The sequence below is a fragment of the Muscardinus avellanarius genome, assembly GCF_963383645.1.
Source record: "Muscardinus avellanarius genome assembly, chromosome: 3".
Taxonomy (NCBI): Eukaryota; Metazoa; Chordata; class Mammalia; order Rodentia; family Gliridae; genus Muscardinus; species Muscardinus avellanarius.
In genome coordinates this window covers 27,305,998-27,325,819 of record NC_137788.1, presented here as the reverse complement: position 1 = coordinate 27,325,819, position 19,822 = coordinate 27,305,998, and the positions used below count along the sequence as shown (strand labels likewise).

The 19,822-nt window shown below is 44.9% G+C and overlaps 1 protein-coding gene across 1 annotated transcript in view; it reads left to right on the top strand.

Moving 5' to 3' along the window:
* The window catches only part of CSMD2 (CUB and Sushi multiple domains 2), a gene marked incomplete at both ends in the record, with an annotated part of 613,548 nt that overhangs the window by 519,935 nt on the left and 73,791 nt on the right, over positions 1-19,822 (top strand). The window contains 4 exon segments of the mRNA XM_080690534.1: positions 731-908; positions 2,132-2,277; positions 17,951-18,031; positions 18,547-18,660. Coding sequence (XP_080546660.1) covers positions 731-908; positions 2,132-2,277; positions 17,951-18,031; positions 18,547-18,660 — 519 coding nt within the window.

Here is a 19,822-nt window from a genome sequence, read left to right as displayed (position 1 = left end):
ACACTTTATTTATTTACTTAGTTTTTATTTATGTATTGCAATGCTGGGGACCAAATCTAGGACTTTGTACATGCTAGGCAAGTGCTTGGCCACTGAACCGCACCCCCAACCCAGGCTGAATGCATCAGCATCATTGTCATGCATCCTTTTACCCAGTTGCTACCATGATTGTGTGAGTGGGTATTTTTTAGTCCCACTTTATAGGTGAGGAAACAGAGACTTAAAGAGTCTGAACTACTGGTCTAGGGTCATTTGAATGGTTTAGCCATGACTTAAACTCAACCTTAGCCTCGCCACAAAAATTCCCAACTCTAAGACTAGAAGTGCCACTCTAGAAAGAGCAAATCAAGAGGGGAATTTTATATTCATGGCTTAGCTCTTCCCAGCAAAAGGACAACAGCCCTGACCCTAACACCTGCTCCTCCCTTTGCTAGGAAGGGACAGGTGATGGTATCCATGTGTCCTTTCTTCCTGGCAAAGCTCTTCTATGAAGAAAAGAAAGAGAAGGCAGAGGGTGAGGCAGGCTCCCAGAGGCACCTGTGGAGACACAGGTGGGGGCCATGTGACGGGCATGTCCAGCCTATGCCCAGTCTCCTCTCCCCCATCCCAGCTGACCTCCTGGTGGGGTGGCTGGTGCTGGGAGTTGGGGGTTTGTTAGGAAGCCATCTGAATTCTCAGGTGGTGGGGGTCTCCAAGGCTCATCTGTGCCTTTGTGTTTCCTCCCTGACAGTCCCCTGTGGCGGCAACATCACCTCTTTCAACGGCACCGTGTACTCCCCGGGCTACCCCAGTCCCTACTCCAGCACCCAGGACTGTGTGTGGCTGATCACCGTGCCCATTGGTCACGGTGTCCGCCTCAACCTCAGCCTACTGCAGACAGAGCCCTCCGGGGACTCCATCACCATCTGGTAGGACCAGGCACCATGCCGCCAGCCAATTAGAAGGGGGCTCTCCATGAGACTGAGGCTCAGTTTCATTTGGCTACTGAGGAGGAATAGGAGGCCTGGGCTCCCAGCCGGGGACCTGCTAGGGGCTCGTGGAAGAATCAGTAGGTGTGTGAATGGGATAGGTATGGATTCACAGGCTTCCTCAGTGTTTCCAGAATTCAAATGAACATTCTATGTGCACCTAAAATAAGATGTCCAGACTGATGGAGGAGGCTCAGGTGGAATTTTGTGAAATCTGTCTAGTCATGGCTTTTGAGCCAGGGCCATCCAATAGAACTTTCTGCACTGATAGAAGTATTCTATAGCTATGTTGTCTAATATGGTAGCCAGTGGACACTGTGCTAAGGAGTGCTTGGAGCTGACTAGAGTAACTGAGGAGCTGGTTTTAAATTCTGTTTAATTTTAATGAACTTCGATGTAAATAGCCCCATGAGGCTAGTGGTTACTGACCTGGACAGCTCAGCATGGAGTTGCAAAGTAATATATATATATAACTTGAGTTCATTTAAAAATAAGGACACAATTTATTTGTGCATAAACTAGGTCTTATAGTTTTTTTCTAAGCCACAAAGTTATGAAGTAATTTTTAAATTTCTCTGTTTGGAGGGTAGTGCCATTCTGGGAATCATCAGAGGATAGTGGGATTGTTTTCCAAAACTCCCATAACTGCATAGCAGATTTTCTTGAGTTAATTTCCAACTAAATTTCCAAGCAATGGCTAAGAACAGATGGAGAGAATAAGATAAAGTTCCAGGAACAAAATCCTTTGCCCAGAAAGGTAATGTGGGTATGTCTCTTTGAGGACAAGAAAATGAGATTGGTGTGGATAGAGGCCGGAGGTTCCCACACAAGTTCTTAGCCATGTCCTAGGGCTGCCTCTGACTGAGAGGACCTGCAAGAAGGCCCTCGCCTGCGCCACAGCGCCTGTGTTGCCCCAGGAGCCCGTTGCGGGGATGGGTTGGTGAAGTCAGGCAACCAAGGGATGAGTATGAGCTTCTCTGATTCCATCAACTCTGCTGGGAGAAGTGGGAGGCAGGTGTTTAGGGCACTGGGGAAAGAGCATTGGGTGCCAGAAGAGTCACTGCCAGCCACTCCAGGTCCTTCTCAAGGCCACGGAGGCCACCAGGGGAATTCAGAAGTCATAGTCATTGGTGACATGCAAGGACTTTCTTTCCAACGTGCAGGGATGGGCCTCAGCAGACGTCTATACTGCTCGGAGCCTTCAGCCGGAGCTTGGCCAGGAAAACAGTGCACAGCTCAACCAACCAGGTCCTGCTCAAGTTCCACCATGATGCAGCCATGGGCGGCATCTTTGCCATCGCCTTCTCTGGTCAGTATGAAGCTGGGCCTGGTGGGAAGGGCAGGCTCTCAAGCCAAGGCTGGACTTGACTTATGGCTCCACCACTTGGTAGCTGTGTACCTTTGAGCGAGCTGGGTAGCCGCTCCGAGCCTCAGAGTCCCCAGAGTCATGAGAAGTAGACAGACTAGCCTGTGTGAGATCTCCCAGCACCAGGCTCCCTCGGTGCAAGTCCTCCTCATGAGTTTGGTCCTGGATGCTGAGCCCAGGCTTCTGGTCCACTCATTCACATTGATTCACAGGCTGGCCTGGCCACCAACCTGTGCCCCAGCTTGTCCACCAGCTTACCCATCCTACAGGAAGCCCCCCTCTGAAGGAACCTACAGCCCCTGCCGACCTTGCAGGGAGTATTGTGTTTTTGTGCACAAGGGAAGCGTGATGATTTCAGTAGGATGAGCAGGAATGAGAGAAGGTGGGTTTGGTCCTCAGTGTTCACTTCTAAGAGTCCTTAGTTATGGACCTGGATCTTTTCTTACTCTTGTTATAGCAGACACCACATGCACCTGTAATCCCCATTCTTGGGAGGCTGAGACTGGAGGATGGCAGGTTCCACGACAGCCTCAGCAAGTAGTGAGACTCTCATCTATCCAGGAAGACCATGTTTCAGAATAAAAATAAAATAGGGCTGGGGGTGTAAGCTCAGAAGTAGAATGTTTCTGGGCTCAATCCTCCGCACCACACCAAAAAAGAAAAAGAAAACACAGAATATTCTGGTTGGACTTGTGCTTCTCTACAAAATGATGTCCATGTTTCCAGTTTACAGAGCATCACATATATTTTACCTGAAAATCGGGAAAGGTAGATTTTATTTCTGAGTCCACCTCAGGCCGGGTGTGAGTGATCTTATCCCTTGGACTGGGAACTTCTTTTTCTTCATCAATATGATGAAGGTCTTAGATATCATGAAGGTCTTAGATATCGTGGCCACTATGATTTCTGTGTGGTTTAAGGCAGATATTATTACTCCCATTTTTTTCAAATGAGGAAATGAGGAAAGGAAAGTTTCCAGAACTTTCACAGAATGTGTGGATAGAATCAGAAATGGTGGTCAGGTCTTTCAGTTCTGTGATATCCACTCTGATGTAACTGGACGGCACCAGAGCATCATCGTGTGTCTACAGAAACTTTAACGCATTCAGCCCCTGGCCCGTGGAAGAAGTAGAGATAGAGAAACAGAGACAGGAGGATCACAGGTTTGAGGCCAGTCTCAGCAATTTAACAAGAACCTGCTCCAGAAAATACAAAGGGCTGGGGGTGTAACTTGGAGGCAGAATGTTCCTAGTTTCAGTCCCCAGTACTGAGGGGGAGCAGAGAGGAGGAGATAGGGGTAGGGGAGAGAGAGACAGGCAGGCAGGCAGGCAGGCAGGCAGGCAGACAGACAGACAGACAGACAGACAGACAGACAGACAGACAATAATGTAGAGACCACAGGCAGCTGGCCACCATCCCAGGAGCGAGAGCCCAGGGCGAGTGTGACCCAGGAATGAGACTACTGAATCAGTGCCCACACCCCTCCTGTTGGATACACCTCTCCCCCAACAAAGGGGACCCAGGCTTCAAGGCAATTTCATTTTGCCTCTGTGACTTTTCCTTAGAGTAAGAATATGGACTCCAGAGCCACAGGCTTGAGTTCAAATCTTAGATCTACCACATCTGGGCCATAAGACTTTGGACCTCTCTTTCTTCTTTCTAGGCCTCAATTTTATTTTCCACAAAATGGGAATAATAGCAGCACCTAATCTCATAAGTTTAAGTAAAATACTGCATGGAAATCCTTCACTTCAAGCACAGAGTATTAAAAGTACTCAATCAGTGGCTGTTAGATGTCCATCACTGTGACCAAATACCTGAGGATAAGCAATTTAAAGAGGAAAAGTTTATTTGGACCCATGGACTCAGTTTCAGTTTATGATTTCCTCGGCCCCATTGCTTTGGGCCTGTGGTGAGGTAGACATCACGGCTGAGAGGATGTGGTGGAATGAAGTTTCTCATCCCAGGGCAGCCAGGAAGCAAAGGAGTGAGGGGCCGGGGCCTCAGTCTCCCCTTCCAGGACCCCCCCCTCCATTGAGCTCACTTCCTTCTGATAGGCCCCACCTCCCAAAGGTCATACCACCTTCCAGTAGTACCACAGACTGGCAACCAAGCCTTTAACACACAGCCCATGGGGGATATTTCCAATCCAAACATAAAAATGATAGCTGTAAACATCATCATCATCATCATTGTGGTGATTATAATTAATAATGATAGCAGCCAGGTGCGATATTACCTTGGCACTAGGATCGATCTCTTGTTCTTGTTCCTAAGCCCTCACCTGTGCCAGGGCCTGTGGAAGGAGGCTCAGCTCAGCCCCAGCCATCCTTGTTTCCTGACTTTTCCCAAGTCATGAAAGCACTTGTTTTAGGACATATTCTAGGCACAGCGCCCTTCGGCCTGTGGGAAGAGACAGCAGCCCTGGCTGTATTCTGAATGTCTGCACCTCCCCTAAAATTCATATGTCGAGATCTTAAGCCCTAAGGAGATGGCATCATAAGATAGAGTCTTTGGGAACGCTTTTAGATCGTGAGGTAGAGCCTTAGTAAGTAGGACTTACACTCTTTTTAAAGAGATCTGAAGGAGTTCATCTGTCCCTTCTACCATATTGGGGCATAGTGAAAGGACAGGAGCAGCAAACAGGCTCTGACCAGACACCAAATTTGCCAACACCTTGATCCTGGGCTTCCCAGACTCCAGAACTGGGAGGATTAGATTCCTACTGTATACAAGCCACCCAGCCATGGTGAATTTTTATAGCAGCCAAACAGACTACGACAGCACCTGTGGACCAGCCCAGACCATGGCCCAAGGTCTCATTGGCCAGAGGAACAGGCAGGTCCCTGGGGCAGGAGAGGAGTGACCACTGTGCCCAGGCAGTGGGCTCAAGTGGAAGAGGTACTGTGCCAGGTCGAGTGAGCGAGGGAGGCCATCGTGTGCCTCAGCAGGCTGTGACAAATTGTGGAATGTGTCATATGTATACAAAGTGTATGTGTCATGTATATGTGGTTTAAAGAGTAATAAAGTAAATACCATCACTAAGCCTAAGCCCTGTGCCTTCCCCAACACCTCCTCCCCTAGCCCCAGAGTTAGCGAGGAGCCTGAAGTTTTTGTTAATCATTTGTTACTTTTCTTTATAATTTTATCACATATGTGTGATTCTCCAGAAATATCCATTGTTTAATTTTGCATGTTATTTCCACTATAAAATGGAATTATTCTATAAATGGCTGTTTTCTGTTGCTATAACAAGATATCTCAGATTGGGCTATGCATAAAGAAAAGAGGTTTATTTAGCTCACAGATTTTGGAGAGGGAAGTCTAAGATGGAAAGGCGTCATAGGTTCTGCCTCGGGTGAGGCCTCAGAGTGAACAGTCACGTGGGGTGGGAATGTGTGTGGAAGAGATCACGTAGCGAGACAGGAAGCCAGAGACTCAGGGGCTGGGCACACTGTTTTGTTTTTGTTTCTGTTTTTGTTTGGAATGCGCCACCACACTCCATACTTAAAGATCACAGTTTTTATAACTCATTCTCCCTGGAACTAAACAGGGTCTAGCAGGAACTTGACTGTTCCCTTCCAAGAGCACTGATCTAACCAGTGAGGCCCCACCTCCCAGGGGTTCCACCATCTCTCAACATCACCACACTGATGACCCAGCTCTCAGCACACCACTGGAGGGCCTTAGTAAATATTCTGCAACCTGGTTTTTTCACTCAAAAAAAAAAAAGTTTTGACGTTCACATTGAAGCATATAACTATACTTGATTTTTGATGCTGTATAGTATTACACTGCACGAACATACAGTAATTTATAATTTTTTGTTTGTTTGTTTTTGTTGTGGTACTGGAGATGGAACCCAGAGGCATTCTATCTCTGAGCTACACCCCAGGCCCTATTTTTTAGTCTTTTTGTTTTTGAAACAGGGTCTCACTAAGTTGCGAAGGGTCTCACTAAGTAGCTGAGGCTGTCCACGAATCATGATCCTCGAGTCTCCGCCTCCCAAATGCTAGGATTACAAGCGTGTGCCACCATGCCCGGCCTATAATTTATTAATAATGAACACTTAAGATCTTTTATCTCAAGCAATACAGACAGTGTTGTACATTCCTTCTTATGATCGTGTACAAGAGTTTCTCTAGGTTAAAAAAGCCCATCCAGAATTATAAGGTTATAAGTATTCACCTGTTCAGTCTCAGTAGGTAATGCAAAATTTATCTTACCAAGTGGCTGTGACAGTTTCTGCTCCCCAGCTGCAGAGGGCAGGCTCTTGTTGCTCTACATCCTTGCACACACTGGGCTTTATCAGGCTGTTACATTTTCACTGGTTTGATGGAATCATGGATTGGCAGTTCACCATTTCATGTCTAGGCCACTGGTGAGAGGGAGCACCCTTTCACATCTTTATTGGCTAGTCATGCTTCTTGTTCTATAAAATCCCCGCTCTCTGTAGAGTTTCTTCCTTCTGGGAGATAGCAAACAAGTAAATGGACAAATAAAATCTTGAGGATTTGTAACCTGGGCTATGAGAGAAGGAAGTAAGAAGCTAAGACAACTAACAGAAAAGCGGAGAACTCCACTCCCTATGGAATGACTGTGGAGCACCTACCTGTCCAAGGGGAGGAGTGTGAGCCAAGACTGGAAGAGACAGGAGTCAGGCTTTCAGAGAGTGGGCAGCAGAAGCCGATGGGGGGAAAGAATTTCTGCCAACCTAGAGGCTAGCATTCACCCTAAGTAACTTTCCTTTTATATAAGTAGCAATGCACAGAATGGAAAAATACAGTAAGGAGAATTATGAAAAGATTCGGTGATGTGTTTTCAAAGGGAGAAAATAGGATTTGAATTGCAGAGACACACAAAAAAAATACATTGTTTAGGAAATCGAAGGAAATTTTGAGAAGCATTTGCTTCTAACCTAAGAGTCCAGGTCACATGGACTCCAAACAGAAGGTGAGATAGTAAAAGACAGTTGGCACAGATGAAAAAAGAGACAGGCTGAGGATGGAGGGAAAGTGAGAGCAGCCTTCCTGGACAGTTCAGCCCAAAGGCTGCAAGAGGAGATGGAGCAGAGCAGGTGTCCACACCGGTCAAGGTGAGAGGGCATGGGAACCACTGTGGCCCAGGCCAGGGCGCCGGGGGAAGAAGGGGGTCTAGCCCAGGGACCGCCTGGCACGGGAAGCTGAAACTGACGAGAGGCAGAAGGACGTCTGTGCAGGGAGAGCACCAACCTTGGAAGTCAGGGCTCTGAGCATGCAGGCAGACATCCGTGTCAGGGTTTGCAGGCCACAGAGAGCAAGGAAGGTCCAGTGAGAGCGAGGGAGCGGCCCAACGAGGCCTGAGAAGGGAGGGTGGCAGTGTGATGGGAACTTGGCTCCAGGTGCGTGATTGACCAAATAAATAGGTTAACATGTTAGACAATAGAAGACAGGTCTTTCCACTGTCAGAGAAGAGGCTCAGAAATATGGAAAAAGCAAAAATCAGGATATACCTAGTGGGGGTTGAATTGGCGACATCAGTGTAGGATTATGTTTTTCAGTACTTTACGTGTGTGTGTGTGTGTGCGTGTGTGTGTGTGTGTGCGTGTGTGTGTGCATCCGCGTGCACACGTGCACATGTACATATTCCTCTGTTTTTCCCACTGAGCACTTTGGAACTGTGCCTCCCTAGTAGCAACAAGCACACCTAGCACCAGATCTTGGTTTCTCAATAGCATTTCCCTCTACAATGGACCAGAGCACCTTGAAGAAGTGGCTGATCCCAGGGCTGGGAAAGAGAAGGTATGAGATGAGCCAGAAGCATCCAATGGCAGAAATCAAGGAAATATGAGAGACATGGAAGCTGGCTTGAAGGGACTTCTGCTGACCTTACTGGGGATAAGTTGAGCATCCAAGTCCTTGGAAAAGCCAGGTGTGGTGGCATACTCCCGTCATCTCAGGAACTGGGAGGCTGAGACAGGAGGATCATAGGTTCGTGGCCAGCCTCAGCAACTTAGCAAGGCCCTCCACAACTTAGTAAGACCCTGTTTCAACATTTTTTTAAAAATGGATTGGGGGTGTGACTCAGAAGTAGAATGTCTCTGGATTCAATCCCCGATACCACAAAAGAAAATAATTAATTGGTAGTAGTAACAAATGGCCACCCACAAAATAAAACAAGATCTGATGTATATTCACAGAGACATAAATGAAGGAACCAATTAAAAGTTTTATGAGAATGGGATATTTGCATAGTTTCAAACTTCTTCCTTCACAATAATGACAAAGAGGAAAAGAATCGCTGTGGAGGGGAGAAGCCAAGATTAAGTCACCTTCATCAGGCCGACTCTATAGGTCCCATCAGTAATGGGACAAACAGAGATCAGACCCTGGCTGAAGAGATGCGATGAGGAGAGCCCAGCATTACTTCCGTGATGGTCCAGTCAAGGATGTGCAGCTGAGTCTACACAAGAGGAGACATCAAACCTGAATCGAGGGGCATACTATAAGTTAATTGTGGGTACTCTTCAAGGGTGAAAGCCACAAAGGGCAAGGGAAGCCATAGAACTGTTCTGGACTCAAGGAGACATGACAACTAAACGAGTGACTCTCAGCTCGATCCTTCTGCTGCTCAGGGCTTTATTGGGACAGGCAGAGAGACACTTCATAGTTATGTTGGGAACATGTTTGTAGGAAATGCTAGCTCTAGCTCACATATTCTGGGGTTATGAGGTATTGCATTGGCTACTTACTTTTTTTTTTTTTTTTTGGTGGTACTGGAGGTGGAAACCAGAGGCTTTCTACCTCCGGGCTATACTCCCAGACCTATTTTCTATTTTATTTGGAAACAGGGTCTCACTAAGTTGCTGAGAGCCTCACTAAGTAGCTGAGGCTGGCTTCAAACCTGTGCGATTCTCCTGTCTCGGCCTCCCAAGTACAGGGATTACAAGCGTGCGCCACCACGCATGCGCCACCACACCCAGCTGCTGCTTACTTTCAAATGTGTGTGGGGGGAAAAAAGTTTTGGTACTATTCTTCCAACTTTTTCTGTACCGTTGTGACTGTCTCAAAATTCTTGACTTAAAAGGGTATGGCTAGGTAATAAAAATAAGATTCAGTAGAAATACAATAGCACAGTTTAAATCAGCACAAGAATCAGCAAAGAGAAGACCTGGCACTGCAGAAAAAACAATTTGAAGAAGCAGATAGCAAGCCTAGAAGTGTGAACAGAAGGAGGAAGAAAGATGAACATTTGACCCTGATCAACAGAAGTTGACAAAGAGGAGGCTCGGGGAACAAAGAACCAACATAGGATAGAAAAATACATACACACGCACACACGCGTGCGTGCGCGCACACACACACACGCACACATACACATGAAGAAAAGAGCCAGATGGGTGGTAAGGAAATAAATGAAAAAGAATTTTGAGATTAAAGAAGACCTGACCATATAGAATCAAAGAGATGTGTACCCGGAGGAGTCAAAATCAGCCTGGAAATGTTTTCAAATTATATGGATGGAGGGTAGAAGAAATCCACTAGAATCCAGGCTGAGACACATGCATAGGCTCCAGAGTCAAGCAATTCTCCTACTAATTTTTGCATTAGGTTGCAGAAAACGAAGGAGGCATTTCTAGGGATGTGTTAAAGATGGGGAAAGTTGGGGGCTTCATACTCAAAGGGAAGAGACAGTCAGTCGTCAGGATTCAGGCGCTCCCTGACAGTGCCTCCCTAGCCTCAACCTGCACTGTCTCTCAGGGACATGTTTACCCAAGGAGACAAGCCAAACCCACAAGAGAAAGAAGGTGCACGTCCAAAAGAGAAAAATAGGAAACCCTGCACTCACTAAGCCCAGATTTCGGTCTAAGTAATAATTGAAAATATAAATTCAAGTCAAAATGTGAATATAATTCAGAATGTGAATATAATTCATAAAATGTTTAAAATATTAAAATTAGTGCCAAAACAGATGGAAGAAGGACAGGAAAATGCCCTTATCTTTCATGGGGGGAAAGGTGGAATCAGTACATATTGTTGACTTTGCTAATTAGAAAAATAAGAGCATTGAGTCTATTTTGTACTAGGAAAAAGGCAAATAAAACACAATTCTAATATTAAAAAGTAGAAAGCAAAGAAAACTGTTTAGGAACAAAGACACTAAAAGCCTAAAATAAGATAAAGCAGTCAAAATAAAGGTATTCAACTATTATGAAAAATTAAAGCCCTATTTCCTATTTCTAAAAACTCTTATAATTAGCTAAATAATATTTATTAATATTTTCTTCCAGGAAGGGAGCTGAGACATAGTTGAAAAATAAGGGGATGAGGGTGTGATGGCGCACGCTTGTAATCTCAGCATTCAAGAGGTTGAGACCGGGCGATCGCAGTTCACGGGCAGCCTCAGCTACTTAGTGAGCCTCCTTGCAACTCAGTGAGACCCAGTTTCAAAATAAAGAATAAAAAATAGGGTAGGGGGTGTAGCTCAGAGGTCAAATGCCCCTGTGTTCCATCCCCAGACCCACAAAAAGAAATCAATAAATAAAAATAAAAAATAAAAATAAGGGCATATTGGACACATATAAATAGCAATAACAAAGAAACTTGTGGAACTTAAAGCAAAATGCACTAAATGAAAAAGTGAATTATTTTATTTATTTATTTGCTTATTTATTTATCTACTGGTACTGGGGATGGAATTCTGAGGCATTCTATCTCTGAGCTACACACCAACCCTTTTTATTTTTTATTTTGAACGTGGGTCTCATTAAGTTGCTGAGGCTGGCTTTGAACCTGCGATCCTCCTGTTTCAGCCTCACAAGTACTGGGATTGCAGATATGCGTCACCATGCCCAGCTAAAAGTGACTTATTTTGTACTGGACAAAGGTATAATCCATAACACTGTTTTATATTTAGTTGTGGTAAAATACACATACCATTGTAGGTGTGCGATTTAGTGTTCTTAAGTATATTCACACTGCTATGCAGCCATCACCACCATCCATCTTCAGAACATTTTTATCTTATAAAACTGAAACCCTAGGCCGGGCGTGGTGGCGCACGCTTGTAATCCCCGCGCTTGGGAGGCAGAGACAGGAGGATCGCGCAGGTTCGAAGCCAGCCGCGTGCGCTGGCTTAGGAGAGCCTGTTTACAAATAAAAATGTAAAAATAGGTCTGGGAGTGTAGCCCGGAGGTAGAAGGGCTTCCAGGAACCCCAGTACCACCAAAAAATAAAAATAAAAAAACTGAAACTCTGCACCCGTTGAACACCTCTCCTTTTCCTCCCTCCCCAGCCCCTGCCAAACGCCCTTCTTCTGTCTCTATGAAACTGGCTCTTCTCACCACCTCATATAAACAGAACCATACATCATTTGTCTCCTTGTGACTGTTCACTTAATGTCCTCAGGGCTTATCCATGTGATCACGTATTTGGGATGTCCTGCATACAAGAAGAGAAAGACTGCAACCCATGGGCAGTGTTCCCGTGGCTCTTCATGTCCCTTCAGCCCCTCGCCCTCCCCCTCTCTGAAGTCTGGCTGCACATCTGCCCTGGCTTCTCTCTTCTGAGAAGCTTCTGAGAGGCTTCTGAGAGGCTTCCTTAGTCTGTGTTGATTTGAATTATTTGCGCCTAAAGGTTCCTAACCAATGCAACAGCTTGGGACCTAACAATCCTGGAGATAGATGATAGATAGATAGATGATAGATAGATAGATAGATAGATAGATAGATAGATAGATAGATAGATATCTTTGAACACATCCTTGAAATGCATTTGTAACAGGGAAATTAGAAATAGTATAAATGAAACTAATAGATCGGGTGTATAAATTATATATTTATGCATGTGATCTCATATCTGTCATTTATTATTCAATGCATATTTATTGAGTGCCTCCTCTGAGCAAGGCCTGGTTTTTAAAACTTTGGGGGATACAAGATGAATCCTACATAAACCTAGCACCTAGAACATTTACAGTATTGGCAATGAGATGGGATATACCTGTTTCTATCTCCCACCCTGGGAAAATTTAATTACAAGGTTTTTTTTTTTTTTTTTTTTTTGCAGGTCTGGGAATGGAATCCAGGGGCATTCGACCTCCGAGCTACACCCCCTGCCCAATTTTTTATTATTTTATTTTGAAACAGGATCTCACTAAGTTGCAGAGGACCTCACTAAGTAGTAGCTGAGGCTGTCTGCGAACCGTGATCCTCTGGTCTCAGCCTCCCAAATGCTGGGATTACAAGCGTGAGCCACCACGCCCGGCTAATTATAAGTTTTTAATGAAACAATTATTTTAAATAGACTGTTAACTCTGAATGTAGGTTGTGGTGCTGGATCATACATATATATCACATGTACATATTACATTTGTATACACATTACATTTATTTACATATTACTTAGGTGTTATATGCATACACACAGAGAGAAAGATATAGTAATTAAAAATTGTGAGCCAGGTGTGGTGGTGCACGCTTGTAATCCCAGCATTCGGGAGGCTGAGACTGGAGGATCGCAGTTCACGGACAGCCCCAGCTACTTAGTGAGGCCCTCCGCAACTTAATGAGACCCTGTTTCGAAATAAAGAATAAAAAAATAAATAAAAGGGCAGAGGATGTAGCCTGGAGATTAAATGCTCCTGGGTTCCATCCCAGACCTACAAAAAAAAAATTGCTCCTGCAGACTATAACCCATGGATTTACGAAAATGTTCATTTCATGTTGTTCAATGAAAGGAAATGGTGACTTTTAACATTTTAGGACTCAAGTGAAAGTTTAAACAGATGATGTAGTAATTATCCTAATTACCCCAGGCCATGCCATTTCTCCTTGTCAGTTTCTGGAGAAAAAAATGGATACAAGGAACAGTGGTGAAGGAAGACTTTTTTTTTTTTTTTTTTTTTTTTTTTGGTGGTACTGGGGTTCCTGGAAGCCCTTCTACCTCCAGGCTACACTCCCAGACCTATTTTGTTTTTTAATATTTTTATTTGGAAACAGGATCTCTTAAGCCAGCGTGGCTGGCTTTGAACCAGCGCCATCCTCCTGTCTCCGCCTCCAAAGTGCTGGGATTACAAGCATGCACCACCACGCCCAGCAAGGAAGACATTTAATACTAGCTGAGCTCAGACCCCAACTCAACAGCAGAGTCCTGAGTCATCGGGTGAATTCTCATGAACCATGGAACCACATTTTTTGTTTCAAAAGCTTCAGATGAAAAACCATTCCACATACCCATCAGCATGAGGAAGAACATTAGCCAGGCATGGTGGTACACACCTGTGATCCCAGTACTCGGGAGACTGAAGCAGGAGGATCACAGGTTGGAGGCCAGCCTCAGCTACTTAGATCCTCAACAACTTAACGAGACCCTGCTTTGAAATAAAAATAAAAACATCCAGGGGCATAGCTCAGAGGCATAATGCCCCTGGGTTCAATCCCCAATACCATTAAAATAATAATAATAAGTATCCTAGAAAAAGACTTAATAAATCATACGCTTGGCCATGATGGTTGTTGCTGAGTGGCGTGCTGCTGGCTTGAAACAATGGACCGCAGCTGCCGCCAGTCCTCACGTTAACAGATGCCAGGATCTACTGACCCCACCAGGGCCTCACCCCAGGGAGGGGGAGGCTAGGTGGAAATGAAATGGAGGAGTCAGTCTTAAATCTGCCCTGCCCTGGAGGACTGTGGCAAAACCAGGGTAGATGCAGTGGGATCCCCTCCATGTACAGTGCGTTTGTTGAGGTTCAGGATGGAGGTGTTTGCGAAAGATTGAAGTCTGTGTGCCAAAATGTACGTCATAAGAATGCTTATGCCTAGATGGAAGGGGATTCAGAAATTTTTGTTCTATTGCTTTTCAATATTCCATAAACTTTCTGCATGGTGCAGACATTTGTAACTAAAAAAAAATCTTAAAATGCAACAGGAAATAATCCCCAATAAAATAGTAACCACAAGCCGGGCATGGTAGCGCATGCTTATAATCTCAGTACTTGGGAGGCTGAGACAGGAGGATCGCGATTCACAGACAGTCTCAGCTACTTACTAGGGCCATCGGGAACTTAGGAGACCCTGTTTCAAAATAAAGAATAAAAAATAGGACCGTGGGTGTAGCTCAGAGGTAGAATGGCCCTGGGTTTCATCTCCAGTACCTAAAAAAAAAAAAATAGTAATCACAAAATCCCCTCACTGGGTTTATTTATTTATTTATTTATTTATTTATTTATTGGTGGTACTGGGGTTCCTGGAAGCCCTTCTACCTCCGGGCTACACTACCAGACCTATTTTATATTTTTATTTGGAAACAGGGTCTCTTAAGCCAGCACGGCTGGCTTCGAACCTGCGCGATCCTCCTGTCTCCGCCTCCCAAGCACAGGGATTACAAGCGTGCGCCACCACGCCCGGCCTTCCCACACTGGGTTTAAATGGAGAGTTCTTCTAATTTTTTTTTCTGCAAAATGTTAGCATACTTTAGAAGTTTTGTTTTTGTCTTTGTTTTTGTTTTTGTATTTTGGTGTGTGTGTGCGTGTCTATGTGTGTGGTACTGGGGGTGGAATCCAGGTGCTTTTCTGCCTCCAGGCCATACACCCAGACCTATTTTTTTATACTTTATTTGGAAACAGGGTCTCACTAAGTTGCTGAGAGCCTCACTCAGTAGCTGAGGCTGGCTTTGAACTTGTGCGATCCTCCTGTCTCAACCTCCCAAGCGTTGAGATTACAAGCATGTGCCACCATGCCCGGCTTAGAAGTTTTTAAAAGTATGAATGAGGCTGAGATTGGAATGTAACAACATTTTTTAAAAAACCTACTGAGGAAAGTGATAGTTATCTAAATAAAAACTTGAGCCAGGTGTGGTGACATATGCCCGTAATCCCAGTACTTGAGAGGCTGAGACAGGAGGATCACAGGTTTGTAGCCAGCCACAGAAACTTGGTGAGGTCCTCTGCAATTTAGTGAGACCCTGTTTCAAAAATAAAAAGTAAAGTAAGGTTGGGGGTGGAGCTCAAAGGTAAAATACTCCTGGGCTCCATCCCCTGTACCACAAAAAAATAAAATAAAATTTGATATTTCTAAAAATCAAAAGAGTTCACACATAAAATTAAGCAAATGAGAAACTGTGAAAATATCATTAGTGGGCTAAGGTGTATTTTGAATATCCATAGAGTTCTTCCAATTTGTAATAGAAGTAGGGGCAATGAACACAAATAGCTTATGAGAGAAGTGTAAATATCCCATTAATATATGAAAAATATTTAATCTAATTAGCTCTCTGATGCCAATTAAAAGAAAATAAGTGCTAGTTTTTTTGTTTGCTGGGTTGACAGAAATTGAAGTTGGGCTCCCTTGACGAGCTCTGAGTCCCAGAAGGGCGAGGGCTGTGCTTGTCCTCAGCGCAGGGCGGGGCTCCAGATCCACCGTGAGTCCTCAGTAGGTAATCACCCAGGGAACGGGAGGAAGGAGGGAGGGCATCTCATGCCGGAGAAACTGTCGCCTGCTGAGTACAGCATTCGGAACAATTTTCCTGGAGAGAGAAATGGAAGCACACCTCAAGTGCAGACACGGGCCTCCTGGTTAATGGTAAATCAAGATTGAACCCGCTCGGTTTCCACTAGAGTGCCTCTTATGTTTTAATACACACACTTCACAAAGCTTACACATTTCTCAATGGGCTATTTTTCAGCCAATGTGTCTGTATAAGAATTTAAAGTTTAGCTCCTCAAAATATCATACAACATTTTAAATAAAACCCCACGCAGGAAAAAGTCTCAAGTTATATTCGAATTGCATTTGGTAAAATGTCAGGGCCCTATGTGAGCATTTGGAGAAGAAATCCATTCCCACTATGGGGGTGAATGGGGGTCACAGCTGCCGCTGGCTCTGAGAGGTGCCGCCCGCGCTGTTCATTGTGAGTGGCGCTCTACCCACGCTGTCCTGAGCACGTTCCCTCCGTGACTTTCATACTTAGTCCATGTTCTGCTTAGAGTTTTTACAACATTAAACTCCTAACATCCTATAATTGAAAATTGTTTCACAATGCACTGAATATTTATGGTACAGGATACTAAGTATGGTTCTACGATGCACCGAGCCCCTGTTTTGTTACAGCCATATTAATAGTTGGGTGATCATGAAGTGATGTTTTAAGTATTTAATTTCTAATGGAGTGGTTTGCCACATGTATGTATAGTATTGTGTCTTCATTTCTTTTTAAATTTTGATGTACAAGCATCACCTAAAATACTGGGGAAAGAGATCCTAGTTAGTGTCTGACTTCTAGGAATAGATCATTGGCATTCAGTGGAAGATGCTTGCCCCTTAATAAAGCTCATGCACTTTTTTTTTCCTTTTTCTTTTTCTTTTTCTTTCCTTTTTCTTCTTCTTCTGGTGCTAGGAATTGATCCCAAGAGAATTCTGTCTCTGAACTATACCCCCAGCTCTATTTAAAAAAAAAAAAACGGATTTTAAGTTGCAGAGGGTATTACTAAGTTGTTGAGGCTGACTTCAAACCTGTGATTCTACTGTCTCAGCCTCCTAAGTACTGGAATTATGCTTGTACCACCACACCCGGCTAGAGTCATATACATTAATCATTCCTAATTTTAAAAGAAAAAAGTCAGAACAATAAAAGGAAATGAAAAAATATAAAAGACATGATTAGCAGGATTTCATTTGTTGTTTTTTTTTAATTGCAAAACTTTGGAAACCTAAATGATTAAAAGTAGAGCATTTGTGAAACATGTTCTAGGAAATCTGTATGATTAAATCCTGTTATTTCAATTTTTAAAATTTTGCAATCTGTTTGATCAAAGGATCAAATCTTGCATACCCCAGGCAAGTGTTCCACCAATGAACTAAGGCTCCAGCAATATTTAAGGGGTTTTGTTTTGTTTTGTTGTTTTGGGGGGTTCTTGGTAGTGCAACAAGTTGAACCCAGAGTCTCACACATGCTAGACAAGTGTTCTACCACTGAGCTGTATCTTCAATGCTTTTGTAACTTCCTCTTTCTGGATCTCATCTGCTAACAAGTAGAGAAGGGGTTTTTCACGAGGGACCAGCCATTGTGAGCCTTAGAGGTCCAGCCTGCAGAGGTACCAACATAAAGGAGGTGCTCGGCAGTGCTGTCCCTTTCCCGAAGGGCTAGTGACCATCATTAACTGCTGCTTATGTCCTCCCTCCTGTATTATTAGCTCCGAAATATGGGTCCTGGTGTTTGCTCCCAAAACAAACAAGACAGAAGATAAGCAAAATAGTACTTGGCTGAGCTTGCTCTGGATACAGATAAATACTCATTAATCTCTGTTAGCCAGGTGTGGTGGTGCACACCTGTAATCCCGGTACTTAGCAGGTGGAGACAGGAAGATCGCAGGTTTGAGGCCAACCTCAGCAACTCAGCAAGGCCCTCAGCAACTTAGTGAGACCCTGTTTCAAAATAAAAGTAAAATAGGGCTGGCACTGTAGCTTGGAGGTAGAATGCCGCTGGGTTCAATCCCCAGTACCACAAAATAAGTATATAAGCGAATAAATAAATATCTGTTGTGTGACTCAGTGAGGCCTGAGATGGTGAGGAATCTTCAGTGGATGACTCTGTGGTCCAAGGTTGCTCTTGCCCTGACGTGTACTCTCTCATCTTTTCAGCTTATCCGCTCACCAAATGCCCTCCTCCCACCATCCTTCCCAATGCTGAAGTCGTCACAGAGAATGAAGAATTCAACATAGGTACCACATTCCAAACAGCAAGCCATGAGCCAGGCTGGAGGGGGGTGGCGAGTGTCAGGGCAGGGATGGGCCACAGAGATTCCACTGCTGGGCTCGCCTCTGTCCACCATCCACGGGGAGAGAAAAACCAAGGCCCTGTGCAGGAGGGTTGATAGTCTGTCAATGGAGTTCACACCCAAAATACAATCACACTTCCTTTTAGTCATCCGGAGAAAGAGGAGCCAGGGACGTAGGTATCCTCTGTGATTCAAGTCAGCATGGTTTTGAGAAACCCATATAAGACAGTATTCATTGCTTAGAATATGAAAATATTTACTCATGGTCTCGGGCAAGGCTGGGCTATAAGGGAAGCCACGTTTGGGCCACTGGCTTGGAGTTGAGCTGTTGTTGAGGTCTGAACAGAACGTGACCGGCCTCTGATTGGCTGCCTGGCAGTGGGTTTGAGATACTGAGGGGTGCTAACCAGCCCTCTCCGTTCCACCCCAGGGAATCCCCATGCTGGTCTCTCTTGACAGGTGACATCGTACGCTACCGGTGCCTTCCTGGCTTCACCCTAGTGGGGAATGAAATCCTGACCTGCAAACTTGGAACCTACCTACAGTTTGAAGGCCCACCCCCAATTTGTGAAGGTAACTGCACTGAGTCATGTCTTTACTGGGTCTGGAGATCCTCCCAAACCCTGGCTTCACCCTTCTTTCTATTCCCAGTTCTTAGCTCAGGCTCTGCCCCATGAAGTAAGAGCCACGGGGTGACCTTTGTTGATGGCTGAGTGGGCGAATGAGGCATAAGCAGGTGCTCTTCATCGGGCCTCCACCCTGCTGGAGGTCTGGGGCTGTGAATTGGCCACAGAGGCCACATTTATTCTGTCTTCCTTTTGCCTTTCCTGGACATTTACTAAACATGCATTCTGAGCCCTGGAAGGAGGAGTTTCTGGGTCCTTAGGGAAGGCTGGGCTCACACACAGGCCCTACACTGCCGTGCTGGAGTGTAGATGCACTCAAGGTGCCATGCGCTGATCCAGGTGACCCAGAGACCACAGGTCTTCATGCCACTTTAGTGCCTTGACAACATGTGAATTCACGTCACCCAGCTTTCCCAGCTCAGACCAAAAACAAACACTGGACACTCTCAGGGCATCCTACCAGAGCAAGGAACCTAAACCTCCTGTGTGTTAGTTTAGTCTTCTATCAAATGAGGATAATGATAGTACTTATGCCATGGGATTATTGGGAGAAATTAAATGGGTTAATCATGTAAACCACTTGAGAATGCCTGGAATATTCCATATCTCCATGTTGGCTCTTATTATTATAACCAGTACTCCTAGTATTATTGCTACCAACCAATATTTAGTAGCCTATGGAGAAAGAGGCCAGCCTCTCCCCACCCCCTCAGAAAGCAAGAGTAGAAAGACCCCACAGTAGGGATTGTTAGTGAGGAAGAGAAGCTGCGATTGGCAGAATGAGGCTGCCCGGCACACTGGGAAATTCCCTGTTTATTTTAATTAAGCAGATACACTCACATGCCAAACAATCTGCCCCCAATAACATTATAGTCAAAAAGTGGAAGCAGCCCAGATGGCTGTCAGCTGATGAATGGACAAAGACTGGTGTAGTAGCTGGCGTGGTGGCGCATGCTTGTAATCCCAGGACTTGGGAGGCTGAGACAGGAGGATCTCGGGTTCGCAGCCAGTCTCAGCTACTTAGTGAGGTCCTCTGCAACTTAGTGAGACCCTGTTTCAAAATAGAGAATAAAAAATAGGGCCGGGGGTATAGGTAGGAGGTAGAATAC